Raw genomic sequence first — 20,520 nt, forward strand, 5'->3', positions numbered from 1 at the left:
TAAAGCCTTGTTTTTTTTGTAAGAATGATAATAGCATTGATGAGCATAAAACAGATGTTGAAATAACCATCTTATCCGACAAGGAACACGAAGATCAATATGTATCGTGTTGCGGTTTTTACCTTAGCAACCCGCTGATAGGAGCAGCCATTGAAGAATCCTGCCCTAATATTGTTTTGCTCTGTATTTAGTGACTAAATCAATAAGGTTGTGATATGATCTTTCATTAGCCCTTGCTTCTGGTTCGAGGGAGGTTAATATCGCTTCACAGTCTCTAAGAAAATGCCCCTTTCCGAATGTTGTAAGAACGAGCAGATCGGTGTTTGATTCTACAGCTATGTACAGGAGCCCCGTCTTTCTCCAAGTCTTTAAGGTTCCAACCCCATCAAACCCGATCTCGATAGCATCTAATTGGATCCTGATAGTGGTTATGTCGGATCTTACTTGATGGCTATGTAATAGAGAAAGTGAACTTCTCAAATGCTTGAAATCTTTCATCTTCAAATAAGCTAGCAGGGTAATGTTTGCTATCTTTACATTCCCAGAAGCTTTTGCTCCATCCATTTCTCGGACAACGGAATTCGTCCCTTTTCAACTTGAAACACGAGCATGAGAGAGGAGGTGCAAAGTCCAGACAAGATTGTTCTATCGGTTCTCGAAGAAAGATCGATACGCAGTCCCGGATCATCTAATCTCGAAAACAAATAGTTCTTGATATAAACATTGGCTAATTTCCAACTGTATCCTCTTTCAAAGAAGTCGAGTTCATTGCCTTTCGACAAACCTTCTCCATCTTATCTAGAATCCCGTAGTTTGCATATGCCTCAAGCATTGCAACCAAAGAAGACTGCAAATTCATCTGTCTCTAGATCACGATACGATAAACCCGTCCCATTTTTTGAAGCAACCTGCCACCAGAAAACTCCCAGAAAAGCAAGTTGTAGGCGAAACGGTCAGGTGGACACCCATCCAACCCATCGTCTTCAAGCATGTACCGGTTTTATCATACATTTTATAGTTTCCATATGCATGGATGAGTCCATCTTAGGCCATCAGTTTCGTGTTCCAATCCTATTTCTTTCAACACATTTGAGGAAGAACACAACATAATCAAACTTTCCATTCCTGGCTTAAGCATGGATTATCGTTGTAAATCTCCGAACAAGGTCGAACATTTCGCGTAGTGCTGTGACTCCTTCAGCCACCCCCTCTTCACTTTCACATTACGATCCTATTATCTTTTCATAGCTCAGTCCATTGATTCTTGATTTCTCTATGTTTTTTCCCACATATGAAAAACCTGCCAGATATATAACTTCTAAATTTCCAAAGAGTAATCAAATTGGAAAACTACAAAACATCTCGTGTTCCATATTCACTGTATTTTCCCACCCATTTTCTAGCTCAAAATTTCTCATTTTCCATCCTTTTCTCACTGACCAATCAGAGTGCCATTTTCATTCAGTTCAATTAAAGATTCATAATAACTGTTACATCACTAAAACTGAACTCTAAGAACTGTATTCTCTGCATCCGCCCTTCAACTTTTTAACCCAAACTTCTCATTTACCATCCATTTCTCAGAGTCTAAACAACAATTTAGTAAAAATCTCAACTTTAAAGACTACATTCATTGTATTTTCTCCAACCAAAACTTCGTTTTCCATCATTTTCTCAGAGACCAAACAAGGTCTCATTTTCATTAAGCATAAAAACAAATCATTAAAAGCCACATTCCAAGTTTAGAAAAAATCTGAACTTTAAGGATTGCATGATTTGAAAAACACAGACAGCGAAAAAGGAAAGAACCTGGAGGATTTCATTAGATCTGTACGCATGCCTGAGATATAACTGATGGCAGCCCAGAAACCATTTTTGGTCCAGTCTCCAGCTTTGTATGGGTTTTGGAAGAACAACCATCGGGCAGTGGCGGCGGTGATGGGCGGAGAGAAGATAGACAACAAGAACATCAATGCCTGGTCCGTTTGCGGAACTGAGTTTTTATCAAAATCGATTTTTTGTTGTAATTATTGGTGGAGAATCGTCATCTCAACGTGATTTTGCAGTCTAAATTCAGGGTTAGTGCATTCTCCCTCTAAAAACATAAAATTTCTCTGAATCTCCTCTCTCGCTTTCGGATTTGAAGAGTTCTATATACTATCAACTTTTTATTATTTTTCTCTTGTTCTGTCAATTATATAATCTATTTCTATATATATATAACAATATAATTATTAATAAAATTATAGGGCAAGAGCTAAATTAATAAAAAAAAATTGTACTAGTACTAAATTAATAATACACGAACCAAAACAACTACACCACTCAATAATGTCTAACATAACCAAAAATTCAGTCGTGGAGCATTTATGAATCCTAATTTACATACGAACAGCACACAAACTGTGCCCACAGCGGCCTACCCTTCACTTTCCTCTTCTCTTTTTTGATATCAGCTTCATATCTTGCCGGAGAATTCCATTCTTTCGCCGCTTCTACACCGGTCGGTTTGGCATCGGGTGATTCAGGTCCCAGAATTGAGCTAACTTTAGTAACCATGGCTACATTTGAGTTCGGGGACTTCTGCTTCGTCTCATTAATGGCTTCGCCTAGTAGGCTCTTGAGTGGTGTGTGCTGCTTCGCGTTCCAGTTAGTTACCTTTGCTATGATCTCTTCGTTCTTCTTTCTTCCGTGTGATTCGTTTGCTGTGTGAGTGAGAGAAGGAAACCAGCCTGCTTGCAGTGGCACAGTGGTGGCGGGGGTCGTTTGGTCGCTACCTCCGGGTTCAACCAATGTCATGAAAGATGGTGGCTCGAATTCATCGGTTTTATCGAGTTGTTCTCCTGATGCAACTGTTGGTTTCTTTACGTTGGCTTTCTCCGGTTCCGAAGACAGGTGTAAGTTGTTTATCGGCAGGTTGTCTGATCTGGTTGAAATAACTGCACCTTGCACAAAAAGAAAAGAAATGAACTTAGTTCCTGGAACAAAATTCTCTGCTTCCACTCTATGCGACAAAATAAAGCATTTATGATGGGAAAATGCAATGAGTGTCAGCCTATGTTACTCGGACTCGGGTGTGAATGTCGAATGCAAGTGTGTCTGGCATTGGTATCATCGGATCAAACCAGTTCTAAAGTCCATGAACGGTTAATTTAAGAATCTAACATACCTGAAACAGATCCCCACTGACCATCCAAGCTATCAGTTTGGCTACTTGATTTCGAAACATCACCTATGGTTGCACCAAGTTGAGGTTTAATAGAGCAATTATCGGCCTCCCCTTGCACACTTATAGTGCTAGTCCACGAAATGTCCGCCCTAGACTCTCCGGTACGACTATCATTAACAGCATCAGAATTCTGAGTGGTAGACTCGGGATCTGGATGTATCGACTCCTTGTTCAACTGGTCCAGAGAAGATTCATCAAACTCGTTTCCTCCGCTGTTCTCTGCCACAGAAGCCATAACCTTGCCCGCACACTCTCCTTGCTCCTTGCTATTCCTGCTTATTTTCGATTCCTTTATGTCACCTGGACTGTTCCAAACACTATTTGAGTGTGGACCTTCAGTCTCCGGTAAGGCTATCGTATATTCATTACTACCTCCCTTTGTGACAACTATGGATTGATGATGAGGGATAACGGATTCAGATGTGGAATTTTCAAGTAAGTTCAGTGCAGGGTTGGTTTGGGACAGAGAAGAATCGTATATTGGCGTGCTTTTCACATTATTTTCGTCATCAATTCTTCTCGTGTCGTCGACTTCAGCTAAATCGATTACCCCAGTTCTAGCAGATTCAGGAACATCCATATCATCACTGCCATATACATTATTTAACTTTCTGGCCTCAACATATACAGGCTGCTTTTCTTCAAGAGAGCAGACTTCTGAGCCTGTCTCGTTCTCAGTTTTATCAGCACCAACAAAAGACACTAATGCTTCCGACCCTTTATCGAGCTGAATCATATCAGCTTTCCCCTCAACAAGCCCTTCTTTAACAATAGCCGGATCACTTCGGTCGAGTTTATAGATATCTTCGGCAACATGAGTACATGAAGTATCTGCTTTGTTGTCTTCATTCAGCTTCTTCAATGGGAAAGTATCGGATTTCTCATGGGAAACACGGTCTCCATCTTCATCTTTCTCTTTGACAATGATTTCTTCAGAAGCTAAGGTCTCCAATTCAGACAATTTCACCGTTTTATCTTCTTCCGTTTTGTCGTAGACCTCATTTGAATCGAAAGAAGTATCAGACACAGTAACTTGTGCTGCATCAATCTGTATTTGCGAGGTATCCAAAGAAACATCAATGTCTTTTGCAGATTCAGCTTTATGGGAAAGATCATCGGTAACCATGTTGAGAGCCAACTTATCGCCATGCTCTTTATCTTCGACAATTTTTTCGGCAAACCGAGTATTCGAAGTTATATCATCTGTCCCCTCGGATGTTGCACATGCTTGCTCAGAGTTAGAGTCTACGACATTCATTATGTTCTCTACTAAATTAATCCCCACGTTTTCGTTTCCATCAACCTCTTGCTCAGTATTTTCATTAATGGATGTTCTACAATCCAACCTGTCACTAACCTCTTCCTCCAATTGAACCATTACATCGCTCAAAACCGTACCTGAAGTTCCATCCGGTCTTGTTTCAGATAGAGACACAGTTTCAGATATCTCACCATCTTCAGTATCAGTCTCCTGCCTAAGAGAGCATTTGGCCACCTTATCACCGCCACCGACTTTCCAACTCTCTTCCGAGACATCCTGCCTAGCAGAGCATTCTGCCACCTTACTGCCATCACCGAGTTTTCGGCTCTCTTCCGGGACATCCACTAGTGGTTCCGTTTCGATTGCAATTACATCACCTGTTCAATGACCCAACAGTTAAGCATAAAAAAACATGAATTTTTGAAATACAACAATGCTTTCCAAAGACGTGAAGCATCAAAAACATTTTATTCTCATACTAAACCCCGCATTCATGCAGGACAGTAGCAAATTCGTTAAACTCGTATAATTCGAATCAACCGACAACGATTTACATCATCAAGTCTAATAATAAAAACTTACAGGTATCTTCACAATCTTTGAAAGAAACAGTGGGAGTAAGATCATTGCCGGCAACACTGGCTTGCCTTCCCAGACCAAAACCACCCTCTTGAAACTCCATCGGTGCATCGGAAAAGACTTCATCTTCCGATCGGACGGATATCGCTCCAACTCCACCAATATGTTTCTCCAAATTACAGCTTTCCAAGACTTTAGGAGCTCCAGCAACTAGATTCACCAAAACCAACACATTTGGTTCATTAGTCCAACAAAGTCCCCAACTAGCCCATACATATGTATCAAAACCAAAACTTGACCAACCAGATTCACCAATGTCAACACATTTGGTTCATTAATTCAGCCTAAGAAGCCATTTACAAGTGTCAAAATCAAAACTTTTCACTTTGAAAGGGACTATTATGCAAAGAGAGGAACTTTACAGGGGGTTTTGTGACACTCTTCTGAAAGAGGTTCCTCAGCTGAATTAAATAGCTTGTAACCTTCACTGGTTCCGCAGATCTTCTTGTGCGAACGCCTCTGTTTTGCACTTGGATGAGGGTTTGGAAATGGCCACCCACATTTGTGACATAAATGAACTCCATGGCTCTCACGCGCTGCAAAAATCAAAGGCTATTCCATTAAACGCCCCTAAAAATACACAAAAAATGGAAGAAAATAAAGGCAGAATGAAAGAGGAAGTTGAACTTTTTCCAGGAACAAGAAAACCCAGAAATTAGTTTTATTTTTTCCCCAGGAAAATGAGTGATTATGAAAAGAAGAAGAGAAACCGAACAACTTCAACCACCCCAGAAAATAATGCCAAAAATGAACATAAAAAAATAAGAAAAAAAAGACCTGAGGAATGATTTTTCTCCGGCGTTTGAATGTCCATAACTAAAAGGACTAAGAACAATAAACAAGAGGAAAGAGATGACGAAAAATAAACAAAGTTTCTTTCTGTTTTTTTTTTTTACACAAAGATAGCTGAGACCAGACAGGGAAGACTGTCAGTCTTTAATGAAGTGTGTGTCTGAAGTTGTATAATTAAAGTGTGAAAAAAGCCAAAGGGTTTACTTCTTTTAATTAATTTTTTTTAACTTTTATGGTGCAGTTTGTCAGTTTCAATGGTGGTGGGTCATAAGTCATAACTCGGTATGAACTCAGTAGAGGGATGTACGGAAAGTGATGGTCACCAATTGTGTAAATAACGTCGTTAACTGGTACCCCACGTGCGCTTGTTATCAGCCACCCTTCGTCATTTTGATCACTTAAATATTTTTTTTCTTTGGTTTCATTTTGATCAACATACGGTTAAACACATCATCATCATTGACATATTTAATACTTATATAAAATTAGAATTAAAATCACATATTTAATTTATATTTTTATTACAATTAGATGATCTTACCGATTCAACTAATTGAGCCAATCGCTTAAAGGTCATACCTTTAAGAAAACCCACATTTTTACTGCCCATTCAAATAGGATGCTGCACTTTTTATCTTGCATGGAGAAATGGTGAACAAGTTAATACAAGCATAGGTTTAATCTGGTATGAAATGGGGATGATCTTCAAAGCTAACTACAAAGTAGCAATCACAAAGTAAACTACTTGTTTGAGGAGTCCGATATCGTACGAATGTCGTGTTCTTAAACATAATCGGCGACGCTCATCGCTGTCCACTCTACATGAACAAGATAGAATTGAGATTACTTGACAAACAAGAAACCATAAGATGATGCTAATATGCAGTGATTTAGAAATGGCAGATGGTTCAGAGATGCTCTTTTATGGAATGCAAAGTTTAAATCACTTACTGGAATTCTGCAGTGAATGTTTAGATGATAGTTCATTTCGCTAAGATGGGCTTTGGCACATTCTTCGGCATCCGAAGCTTTCTTGCAAGCTTCTTTGATCGGAATCGAGAACGTTACGGATTTAACACAAATTTCTGTAGTGATAACAGTCTATAGCAAGTATATGGATAATAATGAAGTGAAGATAAACTTGCAACATCGTTAAACATGATGTCATTTCCTAAAAATGCGATAAAGATTTCTGTTACCTGATCGATGCAAATAACGGTCTGATCTTTGGCAACGAAAGCAGATTTATCCAACATATTCCGTAGGCACGATATTTGTTTAATTAAATCCAAGGCCATTTCTTCAGTATCTTGCATCTGATTTCTTGAGAATTCGAATGACCTCTCCGCATGAAGCCGGAACGAAGAACAGTTCAAACAAGTTCTAATACCTCTGCATCCACGTGGGTTTCGTTTGAGGACTTGCTTTTGAAGACTAGCAGACTGCATTGCAGGAGTTATAGAGGCTTCAACTAAGCTGTCAGCTTCAGTTTGCCTTTCATGGTTTGCACATTTCTCGGTAGACTTCATGCAGTCCGCTTCAGTTTCAAGAGGTAATTGACAAGCAGCCAATTTAGCATCATCTTCTCTTGGCAATAAACCAGAATTGATAAGAGAGCTTGATGACATGACGGGGGACTCAACCACATCTTTAGGCCTAGATTCTTCCTTCCGACTTGTATCCAATGCAGAAGGTTTAACAAGCAGTGGGGTCTCCTGCCGTGAATCCATTATCATTGGGGATTCAGGTACTTGTTTAGGGGTACTGTGTAAGTTTATGGTTGGATGAACTCGTAGCCATTGCTGCAACCGCAGGCAGCTTAATGTCGTCACCAGTATGATGCTCCACTGGATGACTTTCGCCATTGAAAGTTTCCGTGCATGTGTCTTTGCCTGAGGTAAAGAATGGAGAAAGCGGCTTTTCTTTGGAACTCTTCTCAACTTTCAGTGACTGAATATTTCCCGAAGCACATACTAAAGCATCAAAGAAAAGGGTTAGAAATACCAAGGCTCTGATCTAATCCTAAAACAATAGAACTATGTGAATTGGAGAGTTGGGGAGCACTCAAGGAGTTATGGCTTGTTATGTTTATCAAATACGGAAGCAATCTTCTACAACTGAATGAACCCGGAATTTTCGATAACTTCAGATGCAAGTGTGGGTTTGGAACCTTTTCAACATTAGCATAACTTGTCTTCAGACATTCATCCTTAATTTTAATATGCCCCTATAGAGTTGGTAAATTAGACACTGCATATAAACTACCACAGTCGGAAACACAGGAATGTTGATCGAAACTTACCATTTTGCTTTAGGACTTGGGTCTGGACTTCTATTCGAATCCTGGCCATTGTTTCTGCAAAATGTCTCGTTTGTCGACTTTTGAGTAACTTGATCTATGACCTGTGAAACATGATCCACTGTGTTGTCTCTGCTACAGTCGATCACACACTTAGAGGGCACGTCTGAATCAGGTGGTGCCGTCGACATACATTCTCCATTCAAGTCTTTTTGTACCAAGACTTCACCATCATTGTCACCACTCTGCCGTGAACTGCATTTTCTGTTTCCTCCCATTTCAAAGGATGTAGAATCCACGGAATTCAGGTGCTGACATTCAAATGAACAAAAAATGGTAGCTTTCAACATCAAGGAAGACTCATTTTCCTTTGAGGAGAAGGGCTCAACTGCTGCCGAAATCGATGAATTACCAAGAATCAGTGTTATGAATCTCCAAGAAGCAGCTAGTTGTCATGTCTGCCAATGTTTCCGGACCATTTGAAGCCAACGAATGCTTGTCTTCAAAACCATTGTCCGAATTTCGAATTGACCCGTTATTTGAGAACCTGTAAAGATCAAAATACAAGAATGTTTGTCATAGTTTTAACTACACATTCCATTGCATGAAAAGAGAACAAAAGCAAAGAGAAAACGAACAGGGGGTTTACCAGAACTGTCTTGTTCGATATCCATCAAATAAGGAAGCAATCTTCTGTAGCTGAATGAGCCAGGTGTTTTGAAAAGCCTCGCACTAGAGCATGGCTTAAGAACCTAATCCAAAACACATAAGCAAACAGCATTACTAAACAAAAACACCAAGAATTATTTAGGCATCAATAATCAAGTTGAATCGGATACAATCAAGATAAAGCTCGAACTTGACTCGAAATAGGCAACTTGAGATTTCATCATTGTTCAATGTCGATAGATAAAGTGATAAAAACTGGATTACATGAGTTCTCTAAACGAAGCTTGTACATATACTACTAGATTATAGTGTTAAGATAATCAAACTCGGTTAGCTCGATAACGCTAGTATAAAACAGCATTCAATTCAAAAAGGAAATTCCCTATTTTAAACTCTCGGATTGGATTTGGATACCAGATTTACGTTCATGGATAGCTTTTCAAGTCGCTCGAGGCTGATTTGTTGTTTGCCGGTGGTCTTTCAATAGCTTGATCCCCCTTTTCTGGTTCATTTACTGATGTGATCAGATATGTTTGTATCTATATTTGTCTTCCTAAAAAAAATTTAGGATAAATCACAAGTTTAGTATCTAAACTATCAGTTTTGGTTCGTTTTAGTACTTAAACTTTTAATATTTTGAAAATCATACCTAACATTTAGTTTTTGTTTCGTTTTAGTATCTCGTCGTAAAAAACGTAACGGGTGATTTGTATGTATCGCCTTCGTATGGGTAAATTGCATCACTCATGACTCAACTATCTCCTCACTCCTATTTTGGTCACTAAAATTTAAATTTTTTAAATTTAATTACTTAACTTTTAAATTACTCCTAACTCACTCACTTTAACTTTTAATTTTTTTTTCATTTTTAATTATATATTACTAAAATAATAATGAAAATGTCACGTCACAAAATTTATTAATTAAATAAATTAGAGTGATTAAAATAGGAGCAATTTGGAAGTTGAGTAGTTAAATAAAAAAATTTAAACTTTAATACCAAAATAGGGGTGAGAAGATAGTTGAGTGAATAATGTAAATTTCCCATAAAAAATGCAGTGTTGTTAAATTTTTAACGGCGATATTTTAAAATGAAACAAAAACTAAGCGTAAGGTATGATTTTGAAGAAATTGAAAGTTTAGGTATTAAAACGGACCAAAACTAATAGTTTATATACTAAACGTGTAATTTACCCAAAAATTTAAAACTTTTTTTCTTCTAGATTGACATCATTAATCTTTTATCCATAATCATTTGACGATCATTCGATCGTCGTCATCGTTATACATAACACTCATCATACTCGAGAATTTATTCTAAGTATCAAAGTTATTCAATAATCATGGATACACCAAAACGAATAATAGTTCTTTACTCATTTTGTATCACATCAAGTTTTAATCTTCACTCTGAATTATTGAAAAAAGTTTTCTTTCTCTTGTTGTACTTACTTTGTTTACTTTTAACATTTATTCTATTTGATTACTAATTAATCAAATTAAAAACAACTTGTCCCTAATTGTTCTTCCTATCATGTGTCAAAGATGAATAAGTAAGAAACTGAAAAGTGCTGGCAGGTTGCATTAGTCTTAACTAATTACAATTTAATAAAAGATTCATTTATCATATGTTATGTTTATACAATGCACTCAAATTTAAATTGGGTCAAGTACACAAATGGTTCTCCGATATAGGGTACTGCTTTGTTGAGTATTCCAACTATTAAAAGTTAAAAAACGATCCCCTAACCATAGGATACTACATTGTTAAGTTCCTCGACTATTATAAGTTATAAAATGGTCGACTAACTATTCATATGTTCCAAACTCGTCATTTCCTCTTCAAATATTTGGAGAGCGTCTAGCTGGACATAAACATGTTGGCTGAGATACGATAAAATCTGATCCCAAAACTGTTTAAGTTGTATTTAATGGATTGATGAATCATTTGTATACTCTACCCATTATATTTTAATTATGTGAACTCTCCATTTTCGGAAAGATTTAATCAGAGAAAGTGAAATTATACACCTTACTTTGGTGTGTTAGGAATTATTGCAGAATTTTATGATTTAAAAGAAATTCTTGAATATGATAAATGTGGTTTTTACGTATCATCGATTGTCAATTTAAAGAAAGATTTTAGATTTTTTTTCCTCGTTAATGTTTTAGGTAAACAAGGGTAAAATACATATTTGGTAGCTGAACTTTATTCTCTCTCCTATTTTTCTCATTGTACTTTAAATCTTTTCAATTTTCTTATTGCACTTAATACATTGGATCATTTTGGTCACTCGGCCGTTAAATAGTTAATGGCGTTAAAATGAGTTGTTATATACATGAAAAATGACGACGTTTTGGTTATATTTTTTTTAAATAGCATTTTAACGTCGTTAATTATTTAAAAGCGGAGTGACCAAAATAGGAGAGAGGGTAAAGTTCAGTGATAAAAAAACCCAATGAATTAAGTTCAGTGAAGAAATTAAAAACTTTTAATGTGAGTAAAATAGGAGAGAGATTAAAGTCTAGTGATGAAATTTGTAATTTATCCGGTAAACAAAGACGGAATTGTAAATAAAATAAAGTATACAAATGCTAAAACATGTATAATTCAAGAACTAAATGAGTTATATTATTATTTTTTTAAATAATAGGGCCTCATTAAAAACCCCTTCTAATCCTAATTAGGGGAAAAGAGTGCCTGAGTTACACTAGAAAGACATTAACATGTCATGTATTTAGGCGCCATTCTGGTATGGCTAGAAGATGATCGGCTCTAGGACAAATGATGCCGAACTCCTCCGTCATGTCCAACTCAGTTGGCTGCATATTGTTTGGAAGTTTCCAATCGAAGCAATGAACCAATTGTGCCACCACAAGCCGAACGATGGTGAGACCCAACTGCATTCCAGGGCAGATTCTACGACCGGAACCAAATGGTATCAGCTCGAAGTTTTGTCCTCGAACATCGATGTTGCTTCCGACGAATCTTTCCGGACGAAACTTGTCCGCATCGGTCCAAAGCCTTTGGTCCCGACTTATGGCCCATGCGTTTATAAAGATGCGAGCGTCTTTCGGTATGTGAAAGCCGTTCACCGTGAAATCTTCCCTAGCTGCATGGACCATCAATGGCGCTACTGGATGAAGCCTTAAGCTTTCTTTTATAACCATGTACAAGTACTCCAATTTCTCCAGATCCGATTCTTCGACCTCCCGATTCGTGCCTACGACATCTTCGAGTTCTCGTTGGAGTTTCTTTGTCACATGTGGATGTCTGATGAGTTCCGTCATTGTCCAATCCATCGTAGCCGCCGATGTATCCATTGAAGCTACAAACATGTCCTGCAAGAATCGCGATAAACATGGCAAAATTTTCGATCGAAAGACGTTAAAGACGAGTTCGACAAGGGACATATATCGAGACATGAAAGAGTACCAAGATGATTGCTTTGATAGTGTCTCGTTCCACTCGGTACTCGGTTTCTTCGGATCCCATGAATCCCAACATGACATCTATGAAGTCCTTGGTTCTGTCTTCATCTTTAGATTGAACATGTTCTTCAAGTACCTTCTCAATGAAGTGGTCAAAATCCTTGGAAATAGCTTTCATGCGCTTTGTTTTCCCTTGAAGATCGAGTCCCCTAATTTGAGGGATGTAATCCGCCAAATTAAACGCAGATGCCATCTGCATAGTCTCTCGGACGGTAGCTTCGAACCCTCTTTCGCTGAAGCCGTCGCGATTAAATTTCTTTCCGATGACCATTCTACAGGAGACATCGGCACTGAAAGTGTTGACTTCAGAAGTGAGATCAACAGCAACACCAGCAGCAGCAGCCTCTCGAATCCGATGAACCAAGAGATCGGCTTCTTGTTTCCTCATGGACCTGAAAGAACTAATCTTTTGGTTACTGAGTAACTCCAAGGTGCACATCTTGCGGATGTTGCGCCAGTACGAACCGTATGGGGCTAATATCAAGTTCTGTTGATTGTAACTAATATACTTGGACGCTTCTAGAGGCGGCCTGCTAGCGAAAACAGCGTCATGTGTCTTGAGGAACAGCTCGGCAGTTTCCGGGGACGAGACGACGATTACCGGCATCAAGCCGAGGCGTAAGTGCATGATGGGGCCATACCGGAGGGCTAATCGTTGAAGAGTTTGGTATGGTTTGGTCCCCATCATCAAAAGGCTTCCCAGAATCGGAAGCCCTCTCGGACCAGGTGGTAACCTCTTATTTTTAGACCTAATTTTGGCTTGAAAGAAGAAGAAGAAGATAAGTGCAGCAATTGCAAGAATTGTTCTTGTCCATTCCATTGTGGGAATGAGGAGCTTGGAGAAGCAACGAAAACAAACAAATATATGTGGAGTGAAGTGATAAGGGGGTCGATATATAATGTCAAAATGGTCCAACTGCTCTTCATTTTCCTTTCAATTGTAGACCCTAGCTGTACAGGGTACACAATATCTAATATTGTTTTTAAAAATAAAATTTAAAAGAGTAGAAGATGAGTACGTACCCACAAGAGTGTTAGTAGAACGCATGAAACTTACACTATAACTTAAAGGAGATCTGTAGTTTAATACTTAATTCATAAGAAAAACTCTCTGCACGAATCATACGTTAAATATCATTTTTGTATTATTTTTAAAAACCTCGTATTAGTTTCATAGTTTAGTCTTTCAGTTTATTTTGTTTTCAAGTTGGTTTGTTTGGTTAGTGAGAAAGTTGAAGAGTTGATGAGAAAATAAGGGAACAGGTGAGAAAATAAGTGAAATCTTGAATTTGTTTTATTTTTAAGTCCATTCATGTTGGTTGGCTGGTTTGTTTGGTTAGTGAGAAAGTTGAAGAGTTTATGAGAAAATAAGGGAACGGGTAAGAAAATAAGTTAAATCTGGTATTGATCGGGCCGGGTCGGGTTAAATCGAGTTTTTAGTTCAAATTTCAGGTCGGTGTCAGGTCGGATGGAACACTTCAAAATCGGGTTCGGCTCGGGTGACGGGTGGAGAGTAGAATTTTTCGGGTCGAGGTCGGATAGGTCAAAAATCCAATCCGACCAGACCCGACTCATGCCCATGCATAAAATATATAGTGTACATATATCAATATTTTAATAATAATGGATCGATAATATTGGTTAACGTCTAGTGCACATAATTATTTGTCCAATTATTAAAACGTTTAATTGTAGTAAAAATATTTTGAGTAAACTATCGGAAAGATTTTTTTCTTTTTGGTCTTTGTTGATTGACGGTGACACCAATTTTAATATTACTTGTCGGTCGTCGATAGTTTTTATCTCATTTTTCTTTTCTTATATCATACCTCTATTTTCTTTTTTTTATTATTATTTTCAATTGGTTTGCATGTATGACACATTGCATCTGTTTTTATGGCACCTTTTTTAGGCATGTTTCTTCGGTCGTTTGGTCTTTTTTCATTTATCTTTTTTTAAGGGTTCATTTAACATCGTCGCAAATGATTAAGATGACGCTTATATGATATATTGTTGATCTTCCCTAATTTAGACCCTTAGATTGGATTTGGATACCCGATTTTCGTTCATAGATAGCTTTTCAAGTCGCTCGAGTCTGATTTGTAGCTTGTCAGTGGTCTTTCAATAGTTTGATCCCCTTTTCTGGTTCGTTTGATGATGTGATCAGATATGTTTGTATCTATCTTTGTTCGGGTTTCTTGATTAGATTTTTAATCTTTCCTATGTGATCTTAAATTGCTAGTATTGTTTCAATGATTATAAGAAACTATCCTAATTATGTGCTTAGTTTACAATTGTGATTATAAATCTTCATTGTAATTTGAAATATTTCTTATTTTGAATAAAATTAGTTGCTTCTATAAAAAAATATCATCAGTAGTTATTAAAAACCGGTGAAATATTATGTTCAAGTCATCTTCCTAAACAAATTTAGGTTAAATCACAAGTTTAGTATCTAAACTATCAGTTTTGGTTCGTTTTAGTACTTAAACTTTCAATATTTTGAAAATCATACCTAACTTTTAGTTTTTGTTTCGTTTTAAAATCTCGCCGTTAAAAACGTAACGGGTGATTTGTATGCATCACTTTTATATGGGTAAATTGCATCACTCATGACTCAACTATCTCCTCACTCCTATTTTGGTCACTAAAATTTAATTTTTTTAATTTAATTACCTAACTTTTAAATTACTCCTAACTCACTCACTTTAACTTTCAATTTTTAATTATATATTACTAAAATAATAATGAAAATGTCATGTCACAAAATTTATTAATAAAATAAATTAGAGTGATTAAAATAGGAGCAATTTGGAAGTTGAGTATATAATTTAAAAATTTTAAACTTTAATACCAAAATAGGAGTGAGAAGATAGTTGAGTGAATAATGTAAATTTCCTACAAAAAAATGCAGTGTCGTTAAATTTTTAACGGTGAGATTTTAAAATGAAACAAAAACTAAGCGTAAGGTATGGTTTTGAATAAATTGAAAGTTTAGGTATTAAAATAGACCAAAACTAACAGTTTAGATACTAAACGCGTAATTTACCCAAAATTTTAAAACATTTTTTCTAGATTGACTTCGTTAATCTTTTTTCCATAATCATTTGACGATCGTCGTCATCGTTATACATAACACTCATCATACTCGAGAATTTATTCTAAATATCAAAGTTATTCAATAATCATTGATACACCAAAACGAATAATAGTTCTTTACTCATTTTGCATGACATCAAGTTTTAATCTTCACTCTGAATTATTGAAAAAGTTTTCTTTCTATTGTTGTACTTACTTTGTTTACTTTTAACATTTATTCTATTTGATTACTAATTAATGAAATTAAAAACAACTTGTCGCTAATTGTTCTTCCTATCATGTGTCAAAGATGAATATGTAAGAAACTGAAAAGTGCTGGCAGGTTACATTAGTCTTAACTAATTACAATTTAATAAAAGATTCATTTATCATATGTTATGTTTATACAATGTACTCAAATTTAAATTGGGTCAAGTACACAAATGGTTCTCCGATATAGGGTACTGCTTTGTTGAGTATCTCAACTATTAAAAGTTAAAAATTGATCCCCTAACCATAGGACACTACATTGTTAAGTTCTTCGACTATTATAAGTTATAAAATGATCGACTAACTATTATATGTTCCGAACTCGTCCTTTCCTCTTAAAAAATTTGGAGAGCGTCTAGCTGGGCATAAACCTGTTGGCTGGGATACGATAAAATATGATCCCAAAACTGTTTAAGTTGTATTTAATGGATCGTCTCTGTGTTTTAATTATGTCTTTGAGCTAATGCTTGAAACATTATGTCATCGAGCAATTCTTGAAAGCAACGACGATGCCAATAGAGATCATTAGAATTTTACAATACCTCAATCAATAGGTTAATGTCTAGAATAGACGACTGTCAATTTTTAAACATAAAAGAATGAGTTTGAAACATATGAATGGTTGGGTGACCATTTTATAACTTTTAATTGTCAAGGGGTTCAACAAAATAACATCATATAGTCAACAGACCATTTTAAAACTTTTAATAGTAGGAGATTCAACAAAACAACACCCTATGATCGAGGAATCATTTGTATACTCTACCCATTATTTTTTAATTATGTGAACTCTCCATTTTCGGAAAAATTTAATCAGAGAAAGTGAAATTATACACCTTACTTTGGTGTGTTAGGAATTATTGTAGAATTTTATGATTTAAAAGAAATTCTTGAATATGATAAATGTGGTTTTTACGTATCATCGATTGTCAATTTAAAGAAAGACAATAGAATTTTTTTCCTCGTTAATGTTGTAAGTAAACAAGGGTAAAATACAAATTTGGTAGCTGAACTTTATTTTCTCTCCTATTTCACTCATTTTATTTTAAATCATTTCAATTTTCTCACTGCACGTAATACAGTGGATCTTTTTGATCACTCGGCCGTTAAATAGTTAACGGCGTTAAAATGAGTTGTTATATACATGCAAAATGACGTCGTTTTGGTTATATTTTTTAAAATAGTATTTTAACGTCGTTAACTATTTAACAGTGGAGTGATAAAAATAGGAGAGAGAGTAAAGTTTAATAATATAAAAAACCCCAATGAATTAAGTTCAGTGAGGAAATTAAAAACTTTTAATGTTAGTAAAATAGGAAAGAGAGTAGAGTCTAGTGATGAAATTTGTAATTTATCCAGTAAACAGAGACGGAATTATAAATTAAATAAAGTATACAAATGCTAAAACATGTGTAATTCAAGAACTAAATAAGTTATATTATATATTTTTTTGAAAATAACACCGGCCTCGTTAAAAACCCCTTCTAACACTAATAAGGGGAAAAGAGTGCCTGATTTATATTAGAAAGACAGTAACATGTCATGTATTTAGGCGCCATGCTGGTATGGCTAGAAGATGGTCGGCTCTAGGACAAATGATGCCGAACTCCTCCGTCATGTCCAACTCAGTTGGCTGCATATTGTTTGGAAGTTTCCAATCGAAGCAATGAACCAATTGTGCCACCACAAGCCGAACGATGGTGAGACCCAACTGCATTCCAGGGCAGATTCTACGACCTGAACCAAATGGTATCAGCTCGAAGTTTTGTCCTCGAACATCGATGTTGCTTCCGACGAATCTTTCCGGACGAAACTTGTCCGCATCGGTCCAAAGCCTTTGGTCCCGACTTATGGCCCATGCGTTTATAAAGATGCGAGCGTCTTTCGGTATGTGAAAGCCGTTCACCGTGAAATCTTCCCTAGCTGCATGGACCATCAATGGCGCTACTGGATGAAGCCTTAAGCTTTCTTTTATAACCATGTACAAGTACTCCAATTTCTCCAGATCCGATTCTTCGACCTCCCGATTCGTGCCTACGACATCTTCGAGTTCTCGTTGGAGTTTCTTTGTCACATGTGGATGTCTGATGAGTTCCGTCATTGTCCAATCCATCGTAGCCGCCGATGTATCCATTGAAGCTACAAACATGTCCTGCAAGAATCGCGATAAACATGGCAAAATTTTCGATCGAAAGACGTTAAAGACGAGTTCGACAAGGGACATATATCGAGACATGAAAGAGTACCAAGATGATTGCTTTGATAGTGTCTCGTTCCACTCGGTACTCGGTTTCTTCGGATCCCATGAATCCCAACATGACATCTATGAAGTCCTTGGTTCTGTCTTCATCTTTAGATTGAACATGTTCTTCAAGTACCTTCTCAATGAAGTGGTCAAAATCCTTGGAAATAGCTTTCATGCGCTTTGTTTTCCCTTGAAGATCGAGTCCCCTAATTTGAGGGATGTAATCCGCCAAATTAAACGCAGATGCCATCTGCATAGTCTCTCGGACGGTAGCTTCGAACCCTCTTTCGCTGAAGCCGTCGCGATTAAATTTCTTTCCGATGACCATTCTACAGGAGACATCGGCACTGAAAGTGTTGACTTCAGAAGTGAGATCAACAGCAACACCAGCAGCAGCAGCCTCTCGAATCCGATGAACCAAGAGATCGGCTTCTTGTTTCCTCATGGACCTGAAAGAACTAATCTTTTGGTTACTGAGTAACTCCAAGGTGCACATCTTGCGGATGTTGCGCCAGTACGAACCGTATGGGGCTAATATCAAGTTCTGTTGATTGTAACTAATATACTTGGACGCTTCTAGAGGCGGCCTGCTAGCGAAAACAGCGTCATGTGTCTTGAGGAACAGCTCGGCAGTTTCCGGGGACGAGACGACGATTACCGGCATCAAGCCGAGGCGTAAGTGCATGATGGGGCCATACCGGAGGGCTAATCGTTGAAGAGTTTGGTATGGTTTGGTCCCCATCATCAAAAGGCTTCCCAGAATCGGAAGCCCTCTCGGACCAGGTGGTAACCTCTTATTTTTAGACCTAATTTTGGCTTGAAAGAAGAAGAAGAAGATAAGTGCAGCAATTGCAAGAATTGTTCTTGTCCATTCCATTGTGGGAATGAGGAGCTTGGAGAAGCAACGAAAACAAACAAATATATGTGGAGTGAAGTGATAAGGGGGTCGATATATAATGTCAAAATGGTCCAACTGCTCTTCATTTTCCTTTCAATTGTAGACCCTAGCTGTACAGGGTACACAATATCTAATATTGTTTTTAAAAATAAAATTTAAAAGAGTAGAAGATGAGTACGTACCCACAAGAGTGTTAGTAGAACGCATGAAACTTACACTATAACTTAAAGGAGATCTGTAGTTTAATACTTAATTCATAAGAAAAACTCTCTGCACGAATCATACGTTACATCTCTTTTTTTTTTTCCCTGAAAATTTTTATAATAATCAGTAGTAACCTATATGAAGATTCAAATGTTAGAGTATATTTCTTCTATTTTCCGATATTATTTTTATAAACCTCGTATTAGTTTCATAGTTTAATCTTTCAGTTTATGCTGTTTTCAAGTGCATTCATGTTGGTTTGTTTGGTTAGTGAGAAAGTTGAAGAGTTGATGAGAAAATAAGGGAACAGGTGAGAAAACAAGTGAAATCTGGAATTTGTTTTATTTTTAAGTCCATTCATGTTGGTTGGCTGGTTTGTTTGGTTAGTGAGAAAGTTGACGAGCTTATGGGAAAATAAGAGAACAAGTGATAAAATAGGCAAAATTTTCGAGATAATGTTCTCGAAAATTTTATTTAACGATATAACGTACTCCCAAGATTAATTGCTCAAATAGGGTGAATTGCACAGTGTTGGCCGTAGGTCGCCATGCCTTCCGGGCGACCTACGGCGTGGCAGCTTCCCAGCATAGGTCGCCATGCACTCCTGGCGACCTTGTAGGTCGCCATGCACTCCTGGCGACCTTGTAGGTCGCCATGCACTCCTCCTGCTCCTCACGTGATTCCTCTTGCCCTCGGATGCCCTCGCATAGCTCGCTCGAATGGCATCGGTCGGATGCCCTCGGTCGGATGCCTTCGGATGCCCAATGTGTTGGAACGTGCATGACACATGCAATCTCTCTCATAGCTCGCCGGGAAGACATGGCGACCTAGTAGGTCGCCCGGATGGCATGGCGACCTACGACCAACACTGTAGATTTCACCCTATTTGAGCAATTAATCTGAGGAGTGCATTATCTCGTGAATTAATTTATTCGAGAACATTATCTCGAGAGTTTAGCCGAGAAAATAAGTTAAATCTGGAATTGATCGGGTCGGGTTAAATCGAGTTTTTAGTTCAAATTTCGGGTCGGTGTCAGGTCCGGTGGAACACTTCAAAATCGGGTTCGGCTCGGGTGACGGGTGGAGAGTAGTATTTTTCGGGTCGGGGTCGTATAGGTCAAAAATCCAATCCGACCCGACCCGACTCATGCTCATCCATAAGATATACACTGTACATATATCAATATTTTAATAATAATGGATCGATAATATTGGTTAATGTCTAGTGCACATAATTATTTGTCCAATTATTAAAACGTTCAATTGTAGTAAAAATATTTTGAGTAAACTATCATAAAGATTTTTTTTCATTTTGGTCTTTGTTGATTGACGGTGACATCAACTTTAATATTAGTTGTCAACCGTCGATATTTTTTATCGTCTTTTTCTTTTTTATATCATATCTCTATTTTCTTTCTTTTTTATTATTATTTTAAATTAGTAT

General features: G+C 37.2%; 4 protein-coding genes and 1 pseudogene across 4 annotated transcripts; all 5 read right to left on the bottom strand.

Annotated features, from left to right (window-relative positions):
* Positions 1-165: 165 nt before the first annotated feature.
* Positions 166-2,342, bottom strand: LOC120135134 (annotated as a pseudogene).
* A 1-nt stretch (position 2,343) lies between these two features.
* Positions 2,344-6,043, bottom strand: LOC120135135. Its single transcript, XM_039151476.1, has 5 exons — positions 5,905-6,043; positions 5,492-5,651; positions 5,073-5,279; positions 3,170-4,867; positions 2,344-2,945 (listed from the first exon to the last, which is right to left on the bottom strand). Exons 1-5 carry the CDS (start codon positions 5,941-5,943, stop codon positions 2,377-2,379), a joined length of 2,673 nt encoding a protein of 890 aa, XP_039007407.1. The 5' UTR covers positions 5,944-6,043; the 3' UTR covers positions 2,344-2,376.
* A 681-nt stretch (positions 6,044-6,724) lies between these two features.
* Positions 6,725-7,790, bottom strand: LOC120135136. Its single transcript, XM_039151477.1, has 3 exons — positions 7,120-7,790; positions 6,873-6,970; positions 6,725-6,739 (listed from the first exon to the last, which is right to left on the bottom strand). Exons 1-3 carry the CDS (start codon positions 7,784-7,786, stop codon positions 6,725-6,727), a joined length of 780 nt encoding a protein of 259 aa, XP_039007408.1. The 5' UTR covers positions 7,787-7,790.
* Positions 7,791-11,499: 3,709 nt separating this feature from the next.
* LOC120135029 (cytochrome P450 71AU50-like) lies at positions 11,500-13,263 on the bottom strand. The gene is made up of 2 exons (XM_039151399.1): positions 12,326-13,263; positions 11,500-12,231 (listed from the first exon to the last, which is right to left on the bottom strand). The coding sequence occupies exons 1-2, from the start codon at positions 13,199-13,201 to the stop codon at positions 11,620-11,622; spliced, it is 1,488 nt and encodes a 495-aa protein (XP_039007330.1). The 5' UTR covers positions 13,202-13,263; the 3' UTR covers positions 11,500-11,619.
* A 3,944-nt stretch (positions 13,264-17,207) lies between these two features.
* On the bottom strand, positions 17,208-18,913 carry LOC120135027 (cytochrome P450 71AU50-like). The gene is made up of 2 exons (XM_039151398.1): positions 17,976-18,913; positions 17,208-17,881 (listed from the first exon to the last, which is right to left on the bottom strand). Exons 1-2 carry the CDS (start codon positions 18,849-18,851, stop codon positions 17,270-17,272), a joined length of 1,488 nt encoding a protein of 495 aa, XP_039007329.1. The 5' UTR covers positions 18,852-18,913; the 3' UTR covers positions 17,208-17,269.
* Between the last annotated feature and the right edge of the window lie 1,607 nt (positions 18,914-20,520).

This window comes from Hibiscus syriacus, unplaced genomic scaffold (assembly GCF_006381635.1).
Source record: "Hibiscus syriacus cultivar Baekdansim isolate YM2019G1 unplaced genomic scaffold, ASM638163v2 tig00110602_pilon, whole genome shotgun sequence".
In the NCBI taxonomy this organism is placed as follows: domain Eukaryota; kingdom Viridiplantae; phylum Streptophyta; class Magnoliopsida; order Malvales; family Malvaceae; genus Hibiscus; species Hibiscus syriacus.

What these genes read in the sequence shown, in the direction of transcription:
- LOC120135027 (XM_039151398.1), bottom strand. Translation starts at nt 18,851, where the DNA reads ATGGAATGGACAAGAACAATTCTTGCAATTGCTGCACTTATCTTCTTC. An exon ending in CTATCAAAGCAATCATCTTG is followed by an intron (nt 17,882 to 17,975) that starts GTACTCTTTCAT and finishes CGATTCTTGCAG; the next exon opens with GACATGTTTGTAGCTTCAAT.
- LOC120135136 (XM_039151477.1), bottom strand. Translation starts at nt 7,786, where the DNA reads ATGGCGAAAGTCATCCAGTGGAGCATCATACTGGTGACGACATTAAGC. An exon ending in CGTTATTTGCATCGATCAGG is followed by an intron (nt 6,971 to 7,119) that starts TAACAGAAATCT and finishes TCTCGATTCCGA; the next exon opens with TCAAAGAAGCTTGCAAGAAA.
- LOC120135135 (XM_039151476.1), bottom strand. Translation starts at nt 5,943, where the DNA reads ATGGACATTCAAACGCCGGAGAAAAATCATTCCTCAGGT. An exon ending in AGAGTGTCACAAAACCCCCT is followed by an intron (nt 5,280 to 5,491) that starts GTAAAGTTCCTC and finishes TGGTGAATCTAG; the next exon opens with TTGCTGGAGCTCCTAAAGTC. An exon ending in CAAAGATTGTGAAGATACCT is followed by an intron (nt 4,868 to 5,072) that starts GTAAGTTTTTAT and finishes GTCATTGAACAG; the next exon opens with GTGATGTAATTGCAATCGAA.
- LOC120135029 (XM_039151399.1), bottom strand. Translation starts at nt 13,201, where the DNA reads ATGGAATGGACAAGAACAATTCTTGCAATTGCTGCACTTATCTTCTTC. An exon ending in CTATCAAAGCAATCATCTTG is followed by an intron (nt 12,232 to 12,325) that starts GTACTCTTTCAT and finishes CGATTCTTGCAG; the next exon opens with GACATGTTTGTAGCTTCAAT.